A 16502-nucleotide genomic window follows, 5' to 3' on the forward strand; every position below is an offset into this window, starting at 1 on the left:
GGCGGAGCGTCGGTGCGGGCCCGGGAGCGGCGGCGGCGGCGGCGGCCGGAGCCCGCTGAGGCGGCGGCGGAGCTCGGAGGCGGCCCCAGCGCAGGTGGGAGCCGCGCTCGGTTCTGGCGGGGCTCGGGGCTGGCTGCGGGCGGAGGGGGCGGCAGGGGGCTGTGGCGGGTTCGTTGTGCCGTGTGGGCGCCGTGTTCGCCTTGGCGTGAGGGCGCTGCGGGAGCGGCTGCCCGCGGTCTCCTTCCCGCTGCTGCCTCGGCAGGAGCCGGTGCCGGAGCAGCGCTGGCTCGTCGCGGCTGCTGTGGGTAGGACAGAGGTGGCTGCCCCGTGGCCGGGAGTGTGCGGGAAAGTTCCCGTGGCCAGAGGTTTGTGTGCCCAGAGGAGCCGGAGGAGTCCTGTAAAAGTAACTTTATTCCTGGGCAAAGGGAGAGGCCACGGGGCATTTCCCCTGGGGTCTGTCCAAGTGTTGGAGGACGCAGCCTCCTTTTTGTCCCGATTTGCCCGGCCGCATCTCCGTGTCCTTTTCCCCAGTGGCTGAGGTCCTTGGAAGGTACAGACTTCCCGATCCGCCTGCTGCATGTGCCCCTTAATGTGCACCCCCACTTTGTATAACATCCGCTATTCATGGCTCTGAGAAGGCTTTGTTCTTCTTCGGGAAGTTCAGGAATTTAGCAGGACCTTGGCTGAGCAGCAGTTCGTGTCAATTAGTAACATTTTCTAAAACTGATGTTTTCTCCGGTGACTTCCTTATCTCCAAGTCCCTGGCCCTATCTCCAATGGGATTCACACCATCTGTTTGTAGACACGTTCATTTTTTTCCTTTTAATTCCCCACTTCTTATTATCTCAGTACTTCTCTTTACAAACTTTAAAAATGCCTTAATCTGTTCTTCCTGGGCCTTCTTTGGTTTTGGGATTATTCTCAGTGACCTCATTCTGTGTCCTTCTGTAGCCGTTTCTGGGTCAGAAGGCCTGGCTGCCACCTGCATGCCCTTGATCCCCTGCTGAATGAGCTGCACTGAGCAAGGTGTGGTGCATGGTAAAAAGATGAGCGTTGCTGCAGCACCTGAGAGGAGAAACAGCATTGGTTTAGCGCATGGTCTGCCAGGGAACCACGAAAACGTGTCCCATTCCCATCCTTTCCACATTTGAACAGGGATATGAGCTGCTTTCTTATTTTGTTTGTTCTCTGTTTCCCCACTTTTCCTTGGCCATCTCTTTGCCAAGAGCACTTTGAGTCATTTAATTTTCCACAGCCTCCTGGTCCTTCTGCTGGAAGAGAATCTGATGCCATCCCAGGGTGAGATGTGGCGTTGCTCATGGGAGTGGATTGGTGGGTGAGAAGGTCAGGAGCTGGAGCTGTGTGCTTGGTTATGATTTGGAGGACAGCTTGTGATCTAATGATGCATTGAAATGATCAGTGGGTTCTCTGGCACCTGGTATGAATTCGTTCGGGTTCCTAGGGGCTGCTCCATGGTGTTGTAGGATTTGTTCTGGTGGCCGTTCATCTTTTCCCCATTTTTGGGTGCTCCCTCCAGCCAGGGATGCATCAATTGCCTGCTTTTCTCTGATTAAATCATCACATCCTGGGATTCCCAAGTGATTTCGCTGAACTTGTGGCAGCAAAAGCAGCCCAGTGGTCAAACCCGCCCTGTATAACACAGACAGTGCCAGCAGATGTTGGAGTGGGGAGAGGGATGATTCCCCCCCGCTTTTGTGAGTGAAGTTCTCCCAACATTCTCCGTTTGCTGTTTTCCTTTGCAGCTTCAGGGATTTCTGTTGCAGGGTCAGAGATGCTCAGTGTGGGCTCTGCCTTTAGCGATGCAAATTCCGTCTGTGCAGGGAGGCAGAGCTTGGGGTGAGGGGCAGAGGGAATCAGCCCAATTCCTGTGGCAGGCAAGGAGAGCCTGGGACATTGTGCACACTTCCCCCAGCAGAGTTAATTTGCATTTCTAAAGCTCCTCTGCTGGCTGCCTGGAAGGAAGCTTCTCTTCCAGGGCAGTCATCAGGTGACTCACAAGTGGCCCCCAAAAGCAGCTTTCTTTTTTCTTTAGTATTTTTTAACTGTTTGTGAGGAAAAGGGTCAGTTTTAAAGCTCTTCCAGTTTTGCAAAATGCAACCTACAGGTGAACATCGAAAAACTCATTCCAGAATTCTGCCATCACTAACAGACACGCACACGCATAGACGAAAAATGCCCCAAAGCAATAAAGATTTTTGCTACTTCTCCTCGGACTAAAAATTGACTCTCACACCTTTGGCCCAAACCCAACTGACAATATCAAAGTAGGATTATTGAGAAAAAACATTCTAATGGTGTCATCCTGTCACAGAAACTGCAGGAAGAACAAAAACTCTCCAACGATCTTTTTAGTGTTAGAGGATCAAGGCATTACTTTATTCTGGCCAGGATGTGCAACAGAAACCATTTCATGCACACATAGCCCGGGTGTGCAGAGAAAATCATTCCAAGGCACACGAGTTTTACTCAATTTTTCCTCAACTTTATGCAGTCTAAACCCATAGAAATCCGTAGGTTTAATGTTCATTGGTTCGAAGTTGGGTAGTTCTTAGTATTTGGTTTCCTATTGGCCCCGGATTGCTTGGCCTCTGATGTTAATTAGGTCCACACTCCTTGATTTCCTTCTCAGCCTTTTCCAGAGCAGGGGTCTCCAGCTGTGCCGGGGGCAGTGTCTGGGGTAGCTGTTCCTTGATGTTTGCTGATGGGCGTTGATGTTCTGTTGGTTGTCGTTATCTTTTGGGTATCTTTTGGGATGTTCTCAGTCTGTGGAGATGTTAAGTTCATCTCTGTTAAGGGGTGTAACTTCCCTTAAAGTCCCCAGGCAGGGTCTGTGCCAGCTGAGCTTCCTGTGGAAGAGATTTCACAAGAGACAGGATTCTGGCCACAGACTGCTTGAAAGAGACATCCCTGATCTCCACCCCCCACTAGGTCGAGAATGAGCAGGGTGAGGAATGGAGACATCAGTTCCAGGGGAGATAATTGAATATCTGCCCTGGGTCTGGCTCTTCTTCTTGCCAAAGCCAATGGCAGCAGCCGTACCTGGGGCATCTTGGTTTCTCTCAGCAGCTTCAGAAGGTGTTTCTTTATTTCCCCATTCATTCTTTCCACCCGACCCAAACTCTGGGGGTGCCAGGGCGTTTGGGGGTGCCACTGTGTTCCTAAAGCAGCCAGAACGCCCTGAAGGATCTTTCCTGTAAAATGAGTAAGGGAAGCCTTACTGGGAACACTGGGAGCAGCAGGGCGGGGGCAGAGTGACAGCGGGGCTGGGGGGACACACGACCCCTCCAAAATCAGCGCGGGGATGGAGCGGGCGGTCCTGGCCGGGCCCGAGGCCACGGGGAGGGGCTGCGGCCGCCGGCGGCTCAGGAGCTCCGTGGGCAGAGCAAAGGGGGTGACACCGGGCTGGGGGGCCCTGGGGGGGCACACACGCTTTGGGGGAGGGGGGATGCGATCCCCGGGACCCCCCGTCACCTTCTCGAGCAAGTGAAAGCCGAGCCCCAGCGCCAGGAAGATGAAGCCCAACACGAAGTCCCCGGTCCCCATCAGAATCTTGCTCCGGGCAGTGTCCGCTGGCATCTCTGGGGGGTCCGCAGGGGTCAGGACCTCTGAAAAAACCCCCCAGAGAGCCATCAGGACCCCCCAAACCCCTCTTTTTTTCGTCCTAAATCTGTCCAGAACGCCGTTAAACCTTCCAGCACATGCCAAACCCACTCTCGTCTCCTCCAGGACTCCACAAACCCCATCCCAGTTGCTCCCTGCCTTCCGAGGATCCCCCCAAACCCTCTCCCAGCCCCTTTGCCAAGGCTAAAAAGAAGGGTGGCTCTTGATGGAATGCCCAACACCGAAAAACAGGACAAGAGGTCGGCCTAGAAGCATAGACAGCTTCGGGTTGGAGTGTTCTGAGAGAAGTGAGCTGCCCTCGTGAGAGGGGAGTGGATTGAGAGCACTGGGGAGGCACTGGGAGGGCGCTGGGAGCGACTGGGAATGGAGCGCGCGGCACTGGGAGGCCGAGTCCAGCACGGGGCAGTCGGCGCTGCGGGTCTGCCTGGCAACTGATGAGTCATCAGAGAGGCGCGCTCTGATTGGCTGAGGGGCGTCAGGGCCACGCAGGGCTGGGATGGACACGCGCGGGGGCACTGGGAGACACTGGGATGGACTGGGAGAGACTGGGAGAGCTCAGGGGAACCTGGAAGGACAAGAGGCCCCGGGGATGGGCACCAGGCGGGCTGAGGGGCTCCAGGCTCGTCCCCAGGGCAGGGCCCGAGGGGATTCGCTCTGCCCGACGTTCTGCACCTCTGCGCTCCGCGAGCAGCGGGGCAACGATGTCGCGGTTGTGCCGGCAGAGCCTGTCCGCCAGAGCCCCTTTGTACCCCAGTCTTACTGGATGGCTGTTCCAGCACTGCGCCTGTTTCTCCCCACACGGGGTGTCCCCCACAAACAGCCCCACATCGCCGTCGAGTGCAGTTGCTGCTCCCGGTGTCAGATGCTCCTCTGCACCAACCTCACCCGCTCGGTGCCCTTAATGAAGTGACACTCGGATTCATCATCCCCTGGAACACCCCTGTGTGTGCGGGACACAGGTCAGGGGGTGGCCCCCCTGCAGCCCCCAGCACGCCCAGAGCTCCGGGAGCCTCCCCGGATCCGCGCTCCGCACCCCCTGTGCCCCACGGCCGCCATGGGACCCTCCTGCCCGTGCTCCCACTTCCTCTTTTCCACCCTTCTCCCTATTTCACATCCCCTCTCCTGCCATTTCCAGCCGCTCCCCAGAGGAGTTTTGGGAGTCCCATTTCCCCCTTTTCACCCTGTCCACCCTTTTTCCCCACAATCCCCCAATCCCCAGCCCACTCCCGCTCACTTTTAGGGTCCCATCCTCCACTTTTCCCCACTTTCCCACCCCCTCCCACGCGTTTCTCCCCCACTCTTCAGCCCCCTCCTGCTCTTCCTTTGAGGGTCCCCTCCACTTCTCACTCATTTTAGGGGTCCCATCACCCCTTTTTCCCCTTCTCCCCCCCTTTCCCATCGCATCCCGTCCCCCCCGCTCACTCAAGAGCTCCGCGCCCGCAGCCGGGGGGGCTCCCAGCACCACCAGTGCCACCAGTATGGCCCCAGCTGCCGCCACTCGCCCCATGGCCAGCGCTGGCCATGATTTTGATTGGCTGAGGGGGTTTAGGGATGCTGCAGCCCTGCGGTGGGGTTTTTTGGGAGGGGGAACCTCGAGGTGCAGGGCAGGTGGGAGCTCAGTTGTGCCCAGAAATGTGTCCCCAGGGATGCGGGATCTCAGGGGTGCCCATGGCCTGGGGTGACGCTGGCCCGGTGCCAGGCACCCACCAAAGCCACTCTGTCCCTGCCCCCGCAGCTGCACAGGGGAGAGAAAATGGAACCGAGGGTTCCTGGGTGGGGATAAGGACCGGGAGAGATCCCTCAGCAAACACTGGCACGGGCACAACAGGCTCTAATTAGAGATATTAATTAAATTGATGACACCGAAAAAATAAGAGCAGGAGAATGAGAAGGAAAAGAAGACTCTTAAAAACACCCTCCCCCCACCCCTTCCTCCTTCCCAGGGGCTGTGGGGGCATCTCTGGATCCAGCACCTCCATCTTTGGAGTAGCCAGGGATTGGCTCTGCCAGACATGGAGGAAGCTTCCAGATCCTTCTCTCAGAAGCCACCTCTGAACCAACGCCACTACCAAAACCAGGCTGTGCAAGCCAAATAGAGCCCCAAAACTGGGATCCCAGGTATCCAGGAGCTCAGCTGCACCCCAAAATGGGGATGGAGATGTCCAGGGGCTCAGGTGTGCCCAAAAATGAGGCCCCAGCTGAGGGCGTTCTCTGCTTGGCTGAGCACTGCCTGAGGGCTGGGGCTGCAGCAAGGGGGGACACCCTCCTCCAGCGGGAGTGTCCCGAAAAACCCCTCACAACCCCTGGGGCTGGGCTGGCCCTGCCTGGATGCCGGGAGACACCAAAACCGCTCTGTCCCTGCCCTCTGCTACTGCACAGGGACAGGAAATACAAGGAAAAGCCCAGCAGCTGAGAGAAGGACCGGGAGAGATCCCGCCCCGAGCACCGGCACGGGCACAACAGAGCCAGCCTGGGCCCAGGGAGGGAATTTATTACCAACCACATCACAGCAGCACAAGGAGAAGGCAAAGAAATCTCTCCAACACCTTCCCCCCACCCAGTGGGAATCACCCGGAACGGGGGTCACCAGGGCTCTGCCCCACGGGGGTCACTGGGGATCATCCAACGCCGATCCTCCCACGGGGGATGGAGCTGGAGCAGCGCACGAAGCTCTTCCCGCACTTGGGGCACTCGCAGGGCTTCCCTTAGCGGTGCCTCCGTTGGTGTTGAGCTGTGGTTGAAACCCTTCCCACACTCAGGGCAGCGGAAGGGCCTCTCCTCTGTGTGTATTGGCTGATGTAAGGGGAGATGATTCCCCCCAAGGGGCTCAGCTTTAGCGTCCTGAAAGATCCAAACATACACACAGAAAAAAATCCTCCCAGGACACTAAAAGATATTTGGGGCTCGGTTCTGGAATCTGCCAGCTCCAAACACTCCCCAATAAAAAAACCCTCTCAGGGACCCCCTAATAGATTTGGGACGAGCTCCCCCTCCCCAGCCACCTGCAGGATGCCGTGGGGGGACGCTCCCGGGGCCGGGAGTGCTGCGGACACAGCGGGCACTGGAACCTCCTGCTTCTCCTTCTATTCCTGTTCCTGCTCCTCCCCCTCCTTCTCCTCCTTTTCCTCTCTCCTCCACCTCCTGCTGTTCTCCTCCTTCCTTATCCCGCCTCCTCCCCAGTCCCTGCTTTCTGTACATTTAGAGTGGAGAACTTTGCTTGTTTTTAGAACTAGAACAGAGATCCCAGACGGAACTATCCTTGCTGGTTTTAGTCAGCAGCATCAGTGACTAAAGGTCGTGATTCCTTTGTTTTGGTCTTGTCCTCGTTCCTCCTCAGTGTTCAGGCTTGGCTATGGGCTGTCCTTGTGTGCTGCATTTTCTGGGTTCCTCTTGGATCCTTTGAGCAACAGGCTGTGCCCCGGGAGGATCCTTTGTGCTCCTTTGTGACAGAGGAGAACCTTCCAGGCGGTCCTTGCGTGAGCTGCTGCTGTGATGTCACGGGAACGCTGCCGCGTCCTCGCCGTGTTCCCGTTGCTGTGGGGCACGGAGCCCTCAGTGTCCAGAGCGGCTCTGGGCGCCCGCTGCTTGCCGGAGGATCCTCCTGCCCGAGGCATTCTCAGCAGCCAGCCCAGCCCCTGACGGGTGTCCTTCTGTGCTTGCAGGGGTACAGTCTGCGACGTGTGCAGCACGACCAAAATGATCCAGCAAGCGGTTGCTGCAGTTTGCACTCTGTACTCTGTGGCTTATTCGGGCTATTTTTTAGCCCACTTGGCACGTAAGTCGAGGTTTTCCCTGGGTGCAGCATCGGTGCCTTCGGGCTTGCTGGGTGCTTTCTGTTCTCCCACTGGAACTGAGCTGCCTTTGTAACCAAATTGCCATTAAGACACCGTTGGTTTGGGAGAGCTCCTGCCAGCAGCTGCAGCTGAAAAAGGGGGTGTCTGCAGCCAGCGGGGCGTGCACAGCATTTGCAATGGAGCCGGGGGGGTTCTGTTTCCTCAAGCGCAGAGTCTGTGCCAGCGGAGCCTGCAACTCCCTCCGGTGGCTGCTCCAGCCAAGAGCTGACACAGCCCAGGATTCTGTGCTGTTCTCTTGCTTGCTGTGCGAAGGGACTGTGGCTCCTGGAGGGATGTTGTGGAAGCAAAATGCTCTCTCGGGGTTGCCTTGCTCCGTGGGAGTTCCCACCACGGGCAGGTTTTTCCTAACAGCATCTGGTTCGTGTTCCCTGTCCCGTTGCAGGGCACCTCACGCGTGGATCCCGAGCAGCTCCTCCTTCGGTGAGTGGGAAAGGAACCTTTGGTGGTCGGAACTGTGCAGAGAGTTGTGAGCTTGGCGTGTGGCAGTCGAGCGCCAGCCTGGGAGGCTGAAGGAAAGTTCCTGCCAGTGTCTTTGCAGCAGCAGCAGCAGCAGCAGCAATGGGATCCCTGGCACTTTTCTCCTTCTCTGCTGAAGAGCTTTTGAAGAGCTGCAGGTCTGGTTTTGCAGGCAGAAGATTGCTTGCTGGCTTTAGCCACGGTGGAATATGGAATGCCCAGCAATAAGTGGCAATGTCGACTTTAGCCCATTCCTAGTCTGAACAGCTCCGAATCCCATTTCTGCTTAGTGCAGCTGGATGTGTAGCTGAGGATAAATAAGGCGATAACTGAGATAGAACTTCCCGTCCCTCACGCTACCATCTGTCCACAGGGCACAAAAGCAGCATCAGCTCCTCCTCTGGCTCCCTCTGCTTCCAAAGAGGAGGCCAAAGAGGAGGAAGACAGCAGTGAACTTCCCCCCATTCTGGGGGATGATGGTGAACCTCCCTCTGTCCCGGGAGATGAGGGCAAACATCCCACGGGTTGGGAATACAACAGTGAGGCTCCTGTGGTGTGGGGCGAGGATGGTGGACATCACCCGGTGTGGGACGAGGACAGCGAGGCTCCAGCAGCATGGGACAAGGACGACGGACATCTCCCAGCATGGGACGAGGACAGAGGACATCCTGTGATTTGGGAAGAGGAGGCTGCAATTCTCCCGGCATGGGAAGAGGATGGCAAACATCCTGTGGCTTGGAAAGAAGACCAGGAACCCGTTGCATTTTGGGAAGAGGATGGGGAACCTCCCTCTGCTTGGGAAGAGGACACTGAAGCTCCCTGTGCTGCGGGATCCTGGGCTGAACATTCTGACAGCAGCACAGCCCTGCAGCCAGAGGGCAGAGAGGAGTGGTGCCTGATGCAGCTGAGTACGTCCGCTCTGCTGCTGTGTGCCAGAGCAGGGTGCTGCGTGTGTGTCTCAGCATCAGCTGCACCCAGGCTTGCTCTGCAGCTGAATGTCACAGAGTCATTTATTGTCCTTGCCCAGCTGAGACCAAGGGGCTTCCGGCCCCAGGGAGTGGGGCTGCATTTTGGCCCTGCTGCAAGGCGGGGTCTCCGTGTGGGAGGGAGCGTCTTCCATGTGGTTTCTTTCAGGGAGCACCGTGAGCGTGGGGGAGCCTGCCGAGAAATACCTGGAACTGGAGCAGATCGGCCAAGGGTAAGTGCACGGCAGTTACTTCTGCACAAGCAGGGGCCAGGTATTTGCTGGTGCAAGATCAAGTGAGAAGCCAGGCAAGCTGCAAACAGCTTCAGACGCTGGGGCACGATGCTGCTGTCTCTCAGTGCTGATCAGAATTGGTAACTGTGGTCAGAAGGCACCGTCAAAAGCCCCTGAGGCTGGCAGTGTCCTGCCTGCAGCAAGGAGCAGGACCTGGAAGATCTTCTGTCCCTGGAATTTGATTGCCTGAAAGAGCAGCTCACCATCTGGTGACTGTCAGAAAACAGTTCCAAGAAGATTCCTTTCAAGTATTTTGTTTCCAAAAATATCCACCGGTCAGGATTATCTACATAACGGTTTAGAAACAGAAACCAGAGATGAACTAATAAGCGCTCTTTTCAGCACAGGTAGTAAACCCCGTACATTCAGTAACAGGCACAGAGCTGCTGCACTCGAGGGGAAAATGCATCAGCCGCCTGATGGCAGGGCCCTTGTGGATCCTGCAGCTCATAGGCAGGAGATGGAAAAGGATGAAATACATTCTTTTCCAGTTCTTTAGACACCCGCTCCCACCCTAGGTTTTGGACTAAAGTAATTCAGCGTGGACATTTGGGATTTGCTCCAGCCCTTTTCCTTCGTGTTGGGCCTCAGTTTCCTCTCGCACACCTTGCGTGGCACAGGGCTGGTGGCTGCTGCGCTGCTGTTTGAAGGGTCGATGCACCCAGGTGTTTTGTAAAGGCTGCAGGCAGCAGAGATCTCCTGTCTGGGCTGGCTTTCACTCCCAGGGCCTAAAGCGCTGCTTCTTTCTTCTCTGCTGTTCTGTCTCCAGGGCTTTCGGAACCGTTTATAAAGGACTCGACAGGGCCACTGGAGGAGAGGTCAGTGTCACCACGCCCAGCGTGTCGGGCAGCTCTCGAGGGCTTTCCCCTCTGCTGGGAGCTGTGGCTGCAGCTTTGGGGGGCCAGCAGAGCTTTCCTGCACAGGCTGTTCCTCTGAAGGCACAGCAGTGTCAGCCTGCAGAGCACGGCTGGGACAGACTTGAGCCTTCTGAAGTGCCCAAAGGAATGCAAGGAGGGCAGCGGTGTCTGTCAGAGCAGGACACGCTGGCTTGGTCTTCATATCTGAAAACATCAGTGCATCAGCTGGTGGAGGCTGAGGCCTAATTTATCTTCATCCCAGCCTCGGACAGGAACACCGTTTAGCAGTTTTTCCATCCTGTGCTTCATCTTCAAAGGATACCTCAAGACCTAATTAAGGAGCGATCCTGCTTGGCATCAGTTTGGGGTTTTAGTCCTACTGCAGCTGTTCCCAGAGAGAGGGAGAGGAATGAGAAGATGGATGTGCAGAGCAAAGCTCTCCCCTAAACCCTGCAGCTGTGTTTGGGTCTGGTGTGAGTGACAGCCCATGACAGGGATCATCTGAGCAACGTTTGTGCGTGTTTGCTCTGTTGTGCAATCCCAAAGAGAGCAGTTGCATTTGAAATCATGACCAAATCCCACAGGATTGCTAAAGGGTTCCCGGCTGTTTTGCTCTGTTGTCGCAGAACCAGAATTACTTGCTGCTTGCAAAATGTGTTTGAATGATAATGAGAGTGGTGGTAAACTAAGGCCGTTTGAGAAGACTGCAGGTACAGAGAATGTTGTGAGAGCTTTGAGGCTGAGAGCTGAGGGACCATTTCTGCAGAGCTTCCAAGGCCAAATGTCTCTGGTCCTGTGTCCTGTAAGCAGCCCCGCAGCAAGCAGAGAAATGGGCTGTGGGAATGTCACTTGCTGAGCCCGGGTGTCCCATCCCAAGGCAGTTTGGCACAGCCCGGCTCCGTCGCTCCACAAAGACTCGCTCTGTGTTTGCTGCGGCCTCCTGCCCCAGACTCCTCCAGTTCAAGGGCCCAAATGTCCTTTCAGGTGGCCATAAAGAAAATGAGTCTCAGAGGGCAGAATGGGGAACGAGCTGTGAATGAGATCCTGGTCCTGAAGGACAAGAAGAACCCCAACATTGTCAGCTCTTTGGACAGGTGAGTGCTTCAGCTCTTATCCCGTGCACGGGCCCTGCCTTAATCTCTCCTGGCATCCGCAGTCTGTAGCCTGTTTTGAAAAAGCCTCACCCGGCCGTAGCTTCCCAAAACAACAGCCTGTCAGTTCACTCCCTCCGTGTGCTTTTGTTGCTTTGGTTTGGTTTTCACTTCAAGCTGACCCCATTTCCTGGGTCTTACAACAAGAGCTGATAAACCCTGTCAGAAATTATTTCCCTTGGCTTCTCCTTCCCAACTCTTTTCCATTGCTGCAGATGCCAGGAAGACCAGGTTCTTGTTTCCAGAAACGCCTCAGGTGCCCATTTTGCAATGGCCTTGCCTGTTTCTGAAGGGACTTTCTGCAAGGTTTTCCAAACACTTGACCACTTTTGTCCTAAGTGCCGCACGGCCTCCTGCCCTGGATAACTCTGGAAGTTGTGTTGCCTTGTTCTGGAGGGAACGGTGGAACTGCTGAGTTCAGATGCTGAACCAGCTGGGGGCAAGTGTTGTGGTTCCACATTGATCTGGGCTGTTGCTAAACTGCATTTTTCACTTGCTTGCCATCTAAGGCCTCTCCTTTCCCACAGGCGTCTCCTTCTCCTTTAGACTGTGCAGATCCCAAGGACTGTGCAGCCTGGCAGGAATGTCTCTGCATCGGATTCTGTCCTCATTTACAAGTGACCTGGAAACAAAACTCCACTCGAGGCTTTTCCATCGGGGAATTGAGCAGTGCACGTTCATCTCCATGCCATTGTTTGCCTCTTCCAGCTTCCTTGTTGATGAAGATCTCTGGCTGGTGATGGAATACATGGATGGAGGAACTTTGCAGGACGTTGTCAGACAGACACGCATGGCTGAAGGAGAGATGGCAGCTGTCAGTCGGGAGGTGAGGGATCCTGCTCGTGCTTCCCATGGCTTGGACACAATGCTCCTTCCAAGCAGGGCCTGAGAACAGGAGTGGCTCCATGCTCAGAGCTTTGTTTCTGTGTTGTTTTTATGAGCTAGAGAAGAAAGAGCCTCTGAAGTGAACGGCGTGCCAGTGTCACTGCACTTCCACTCTGCTCTTTCCTGCTGTTGTGGGACTCTCTGTCTTTTTTGATTTGATTTGCTGTTCTCAGCTTTGCCTTGAACCATTTGCCTGGAGCTTGTTTGCACTGCACTCCTGGCCTGTCACAGCAAAGCTGCTGCTGGCAGAATTCTAAACTGTCCTTTCTTGTGTGATTGTGTATTCCAGCCATCAATCTCCACCCTCGTGTTTCTTGTTCTCTCTCAGTGTCTGCAGGGCCTGGATTTCCTCCACTCGAACCGGGTGATCCACAGAGATCTGAAGAGCTCCAACATCCTTCTGGCAACGGACGGCTCTGTCAAGCTGGGTGGGTGTTCGTGGTCAGGCACGGCGCTCCCGGGCTGCGGGTGTGGGGCTGCTTCCCAGTGACGGCCAGAGCCCCACAAGTGCTGCTGGTGGCGGTGCCCGGCCCCTGCTGGCAGCTGAGAGCGGCTGCCCCATGCAGAGAGCTCAGGAGAGGAGCAGGGTGTCAGCAGTGGCTTTGCTCTGGGTATGGCCCTTGCAGAGGGGCGGGAGTTGGAATCTGAAGCTTCAAGGGAATCACTAAAAGCCACTGCATGAAAGCTGAGGGTTCCTTTAAGGGTCCACTTCCATCTTGCCTTGGCTACAGCCCGGAGGACTTCTCCAGCTGGATTCAGCACTGCATTCTCAGACTGAGAGTGGGCAATCTTTGTGCTTGGTTTCCTCATTCCAGCTGCCTTTGACAGTGTTTGTTTCTGTCCTCAGCTGATTTTGGCCTCTGCGCTCAGCTGAGCCCTGAGCAGGAGCAGCGCAGCTCCATGGTGGGCACTGCTCACTGGATGGCCCCAGAGGTTGTGACCAGTTCTCCTTATGGCCCCAAGGTGGACATCTGGTCCTTGGGCATTGTGACCATCGAGATGGTGGAAGGAGAACCTCCTTACTTCGAGCACACGGCGGCCATGGTAAGAGGCAAATTTCCCAGAGTTTGCAGAGGCCTGTGAGCACAGAGGGACCCCGCCCTGGGAGGAGCAGCCGGAGGGCTCTGCCCTTCGGGAAGGGAATTCCCAGAGGATTGGAGCCTGAGCACAGACCAATATTCTGCAGTCTCCAGAATTTGCTGTAGGTTTTAAGGTGTTGCAGCTCTTCTGTCTGTGAGGATGACCTGAAAACATGAAGCCAGAGCATCAGCTCTAATCTTCTCTTGCAGAAAACCCCAGACCAACCCCAAAACCCACACCCAAACCCAACAAGTTTTCTGAAGGAGTTTCTGAAAGAGGTTCTGTGAGATGAACTCCCCCTGACTCTTCTCACTGGGAGACTTGTCTAAAACATGAAGATGATTGTTTAACATCCCCATAGTCTAACATATTTCTTTCCTAGCCCAAGCTACTTTCTCCATGTCACCAAGCCTGAGCTTTCAGCAACCCAAACCTCAGGTTTCTTGCCTGGCAGTTTCTGGGATGGAACATCATGAATGCATTTACTTGAGTGTCAGTGGCACTGCAGGGATGCCTTTGATGTAAGAATCCTTGGAAATAACACAAGCAGACTCTTGCAAATGGCCTGTAAAGCTGGTGTCCGTATTTGGAGAAGCAAAATGGGCTATTTCTGATGGAGGTTCCAACTAACAGAGTCAGCCAATGACATTGGCTCTCAAGGCAAGATCATCTGGATGTAGGAATGGCTGTGGCTGCAGCAGTGTTTGGCTTTTTTGGTTGGCATAGAAAAATGAGCTCTGAGCAGCATCTCTGCCAGGGAGGAAACTGTCCCCAGAGACTGGGGCTGAGAAACTGGGGTCGCTGTGAGCACTCGTGGGTGTGAAGGAAGCTGGCAGAGCTTTTTCAGAAGTGTTTGCTTTTCGCGCAGGCTCGCTGTCTGATCCGGCAGAACGGGACCCCACAGCTGCAGGAGCCCAGGCGCCTGTCGGCTCTGCTGCGGGACTTCCTGGAGTGCAGCCTGGAGCCGGACGAGGAGCGGCGCTGGTCTGCCCAGGAGCTGCTGCAGGTGGATGCGAAGCGGCTGCAGGGGAAAGAGCAGCGCGAGGGAGGGGTTTTCTCGTGGGGCCCCCCTCCAATAGTGTCCGGTCTCGCTGCTTTGCACATGCAAAGCCAGCAGAATCCTCGCCTGGTTTGGCTTGGCAGGGTCCTTTGCAGGTGCCCCGCAAGGAGCAGGGACATCTTCAAGCAGATCAGGTGGCTCAGAGCCCTGCCTGACCTGAGCCTGGATGTTTCCAGGGAGGAGGCACCTCCCACATCTCTGGGCACCCTCTGCCAGTGTTTCCCCACTCTTCTGATAAAAAAATTCTGCCTCACATCTAATCTGAGCCTGCTTCCCTCTCCTGAGTTTCAAACCATTCCCCTTTGTCCTGGTGCAACAGAGCCTGTGAGGAACTTGACTTGGGAAAGTAACAGTTCATTTCTTTCTTTTTCATCCTTTGGGCAGCACCCATTTGTATCATCAGCCAAGCCTCTCTCCAGCCTGAGCCCTCTGATCACCACAGCAAAGCAACTGAGGGAGCAGCGGAGGACCTGAAGCACCTGGGGACAGCTTTTTGTTACAGTAGTTAGAACAAGTGGATAGTTATGGTAGTTAGCGCTGCTAGTTAGTTATGGTGGTTAGGACAGCCTGGTAGTTATGGCAGTTTTTTGAATAAAAACTGTTAAACCTCAAATCCCTTGACATGTCCCTTCCTTGTCCCCCCGTGACTCAGCTGCCCGGAGCAATGCGAGGGGAGAGCGGGCCCAGCCTTGCCCAGAGCTGAGCCCCAACAGAGCCCTGGCAGAGCCCAGAACAGCCTCAGCATCGGCAGAGTCAGCCTGGAAGGAGGCGCCTGGAGCCTTCTCGACTGCAGCTGACTCTTGTTTACAAACCGCGTGGGGTGGGAAATGCCACTGGTTCTGCAAGAGGCCAGAGGGGGCCCGGGGAAGGCCCAAATGCGAGGGACAAAAACCTGCCCAGTGCTGAGAAAAACCACGCCTTTTTCCCCTCTCACATCAGCCAAAACATTGAATCCTAAACCAAGTCAAACGGGGCAGGGGAGGAGCCCAGGCCCTTCCGCCCCTGCAAACCAAAGCGTCCCTTGCACGGCTCTGAGCCCCGGCGCAGGTGGCCCCGCGGGCGTTGGTTTCTGTCGGGCTCGCTGCCGCCAGCCCAGACCCAGCCCGGGACAGGGCGGGCGCTGGAGGCTGCAGGCAGGGAGATGCGATCCCGGGACACGCATTCAGTGGCACCTGTGAGCGCAAGCAGGGGAGGGGCTCCGGCAGTGAGAGGGGGGAAAGGAATAAGGTGAATGTGACTTAAACAAACAAAGCCCGTGAATCTGCGTTAGATAGGGCCAGGGAGCTGTAGGTAGGAAGGAATGAAAGAAACTATCACTTCCAGAAAATGGTACTGATTGCCATGAACTGCTGCTCAGCCAAGGCTGTGTTAAATTCCTGAACTTAGAGAAGAAGAACAAAGACTCAATGGAGTTATTAATATTGTTTTGTTTTACTAAAACAAACAAAACGGGTGTGTGCATATTGGAGGGTGGATTGGGAAGTCTGAACCTTCCAAGAAACAGTCCTGGCACAGCAACCAGGACGAGCCAGCACTGCTCTGGCACCGGCTCCTGCCGAGGCATCAGCGGGAAGGAGACCACGGGCAGCCGCTCCCGCAGCGCCCTCACGCCAGGGCCAACACGGCGCCCACACGGCACAACGAACCCGCCACAGCCCCCTGCCGCCCCCTCCGCCCGCAGCCAGCCCCGAGCCCCGCCAGAACCAAGCGCGGCTCCCACCTGCGCTGGGGCCACCTCCGAGCTCCGCCGCCGCCGCCTCAGCGGTGGTTCCCAGTCACCCCCAGTATGATCCCGGCATGATCACTCCCAGCATCATCCCAGTCGCTTAGAGTCACTCCCACTGTGTTTTCAGTATGGTCCCAGTTGCTCCCAATAAGATCCCAGTTGCCTGCAGCATGGTCCCAGTGGCTCCCAGTCACACCCAGTATGGTTCATTTCACTCTCAGTAAGAGTCCAGTGTGGCTCCAGGCACTTCCAGTATGAACCCAGTCACTCCCTGTATGATTGTACTTGCCCCCACTGTGGTCCCAGTTGCTCCCAGTGTCTTGGTTTGAAAGACAGGTGTCTGCCAAGGAAGGCAGGAGTCTCTCCTGAAATGGAAGAAAAAAAATTGCAACCCCCTTCCCTCTGAATTATTATAATTTGGAAATTAAGGAGCTTTCAGGCAAAGATATGGGAAATAGGAATAACTGTTCTTTACTAATATATATCTTTATGTGTATAACCAGTCAAACAAACAGCAGTAACTCTGGCAGTAA

General features: G+C 55.6%; 1 protein-coding gene across 1 annotated transcript; it reads left to right on the forward strand.

Annotated features, from left to right (window-relative positions):
* Nucleotides 1-11: 11 nt before the first annotated feature.
* LOC309583827 (serine/threonine-protein kinase PAK 3-like) lies at nucleotides 12-14717 on the forward strand (the record flags this gene model as incomplete). Its single annotated transcript, XM_082299654.1, has 7 exons — nucleotides 12-94; nucleotides 11052-11161; nucleotides 11927-12044; nucleotides 12432-12531; nucleotides 12951-13147; nucleotides 14052-14189; nucleotides 14628-14717. The coding sequence occupies exons 2-7, from the start codon at nucleotides 11067-11069 to the stop codon at nucleotides 14715-14717; spliced, it is 738 nt and encodes a 245-aa protein (XP_082155780.1). The 5' UTR covers nucleotides 12-94; nucleotides 11052-11066.
* Between the last annotated feature and the right edge of the window lie 1785 nt (nucleotides 14718-16502).

The sequence above is a fragment of the Coloeus monedula genome, assembly GCF_965178545.1.
Source record: "Coloeus monedula genome assembly, chromosome: 33".
Taxonomy (NCBI): domain Eukaryota; kingdom Metazoa; phylum Chordata; class Aves; order Passeriformes; family Corvidae; genus Coloeus; species Coloeus monedula.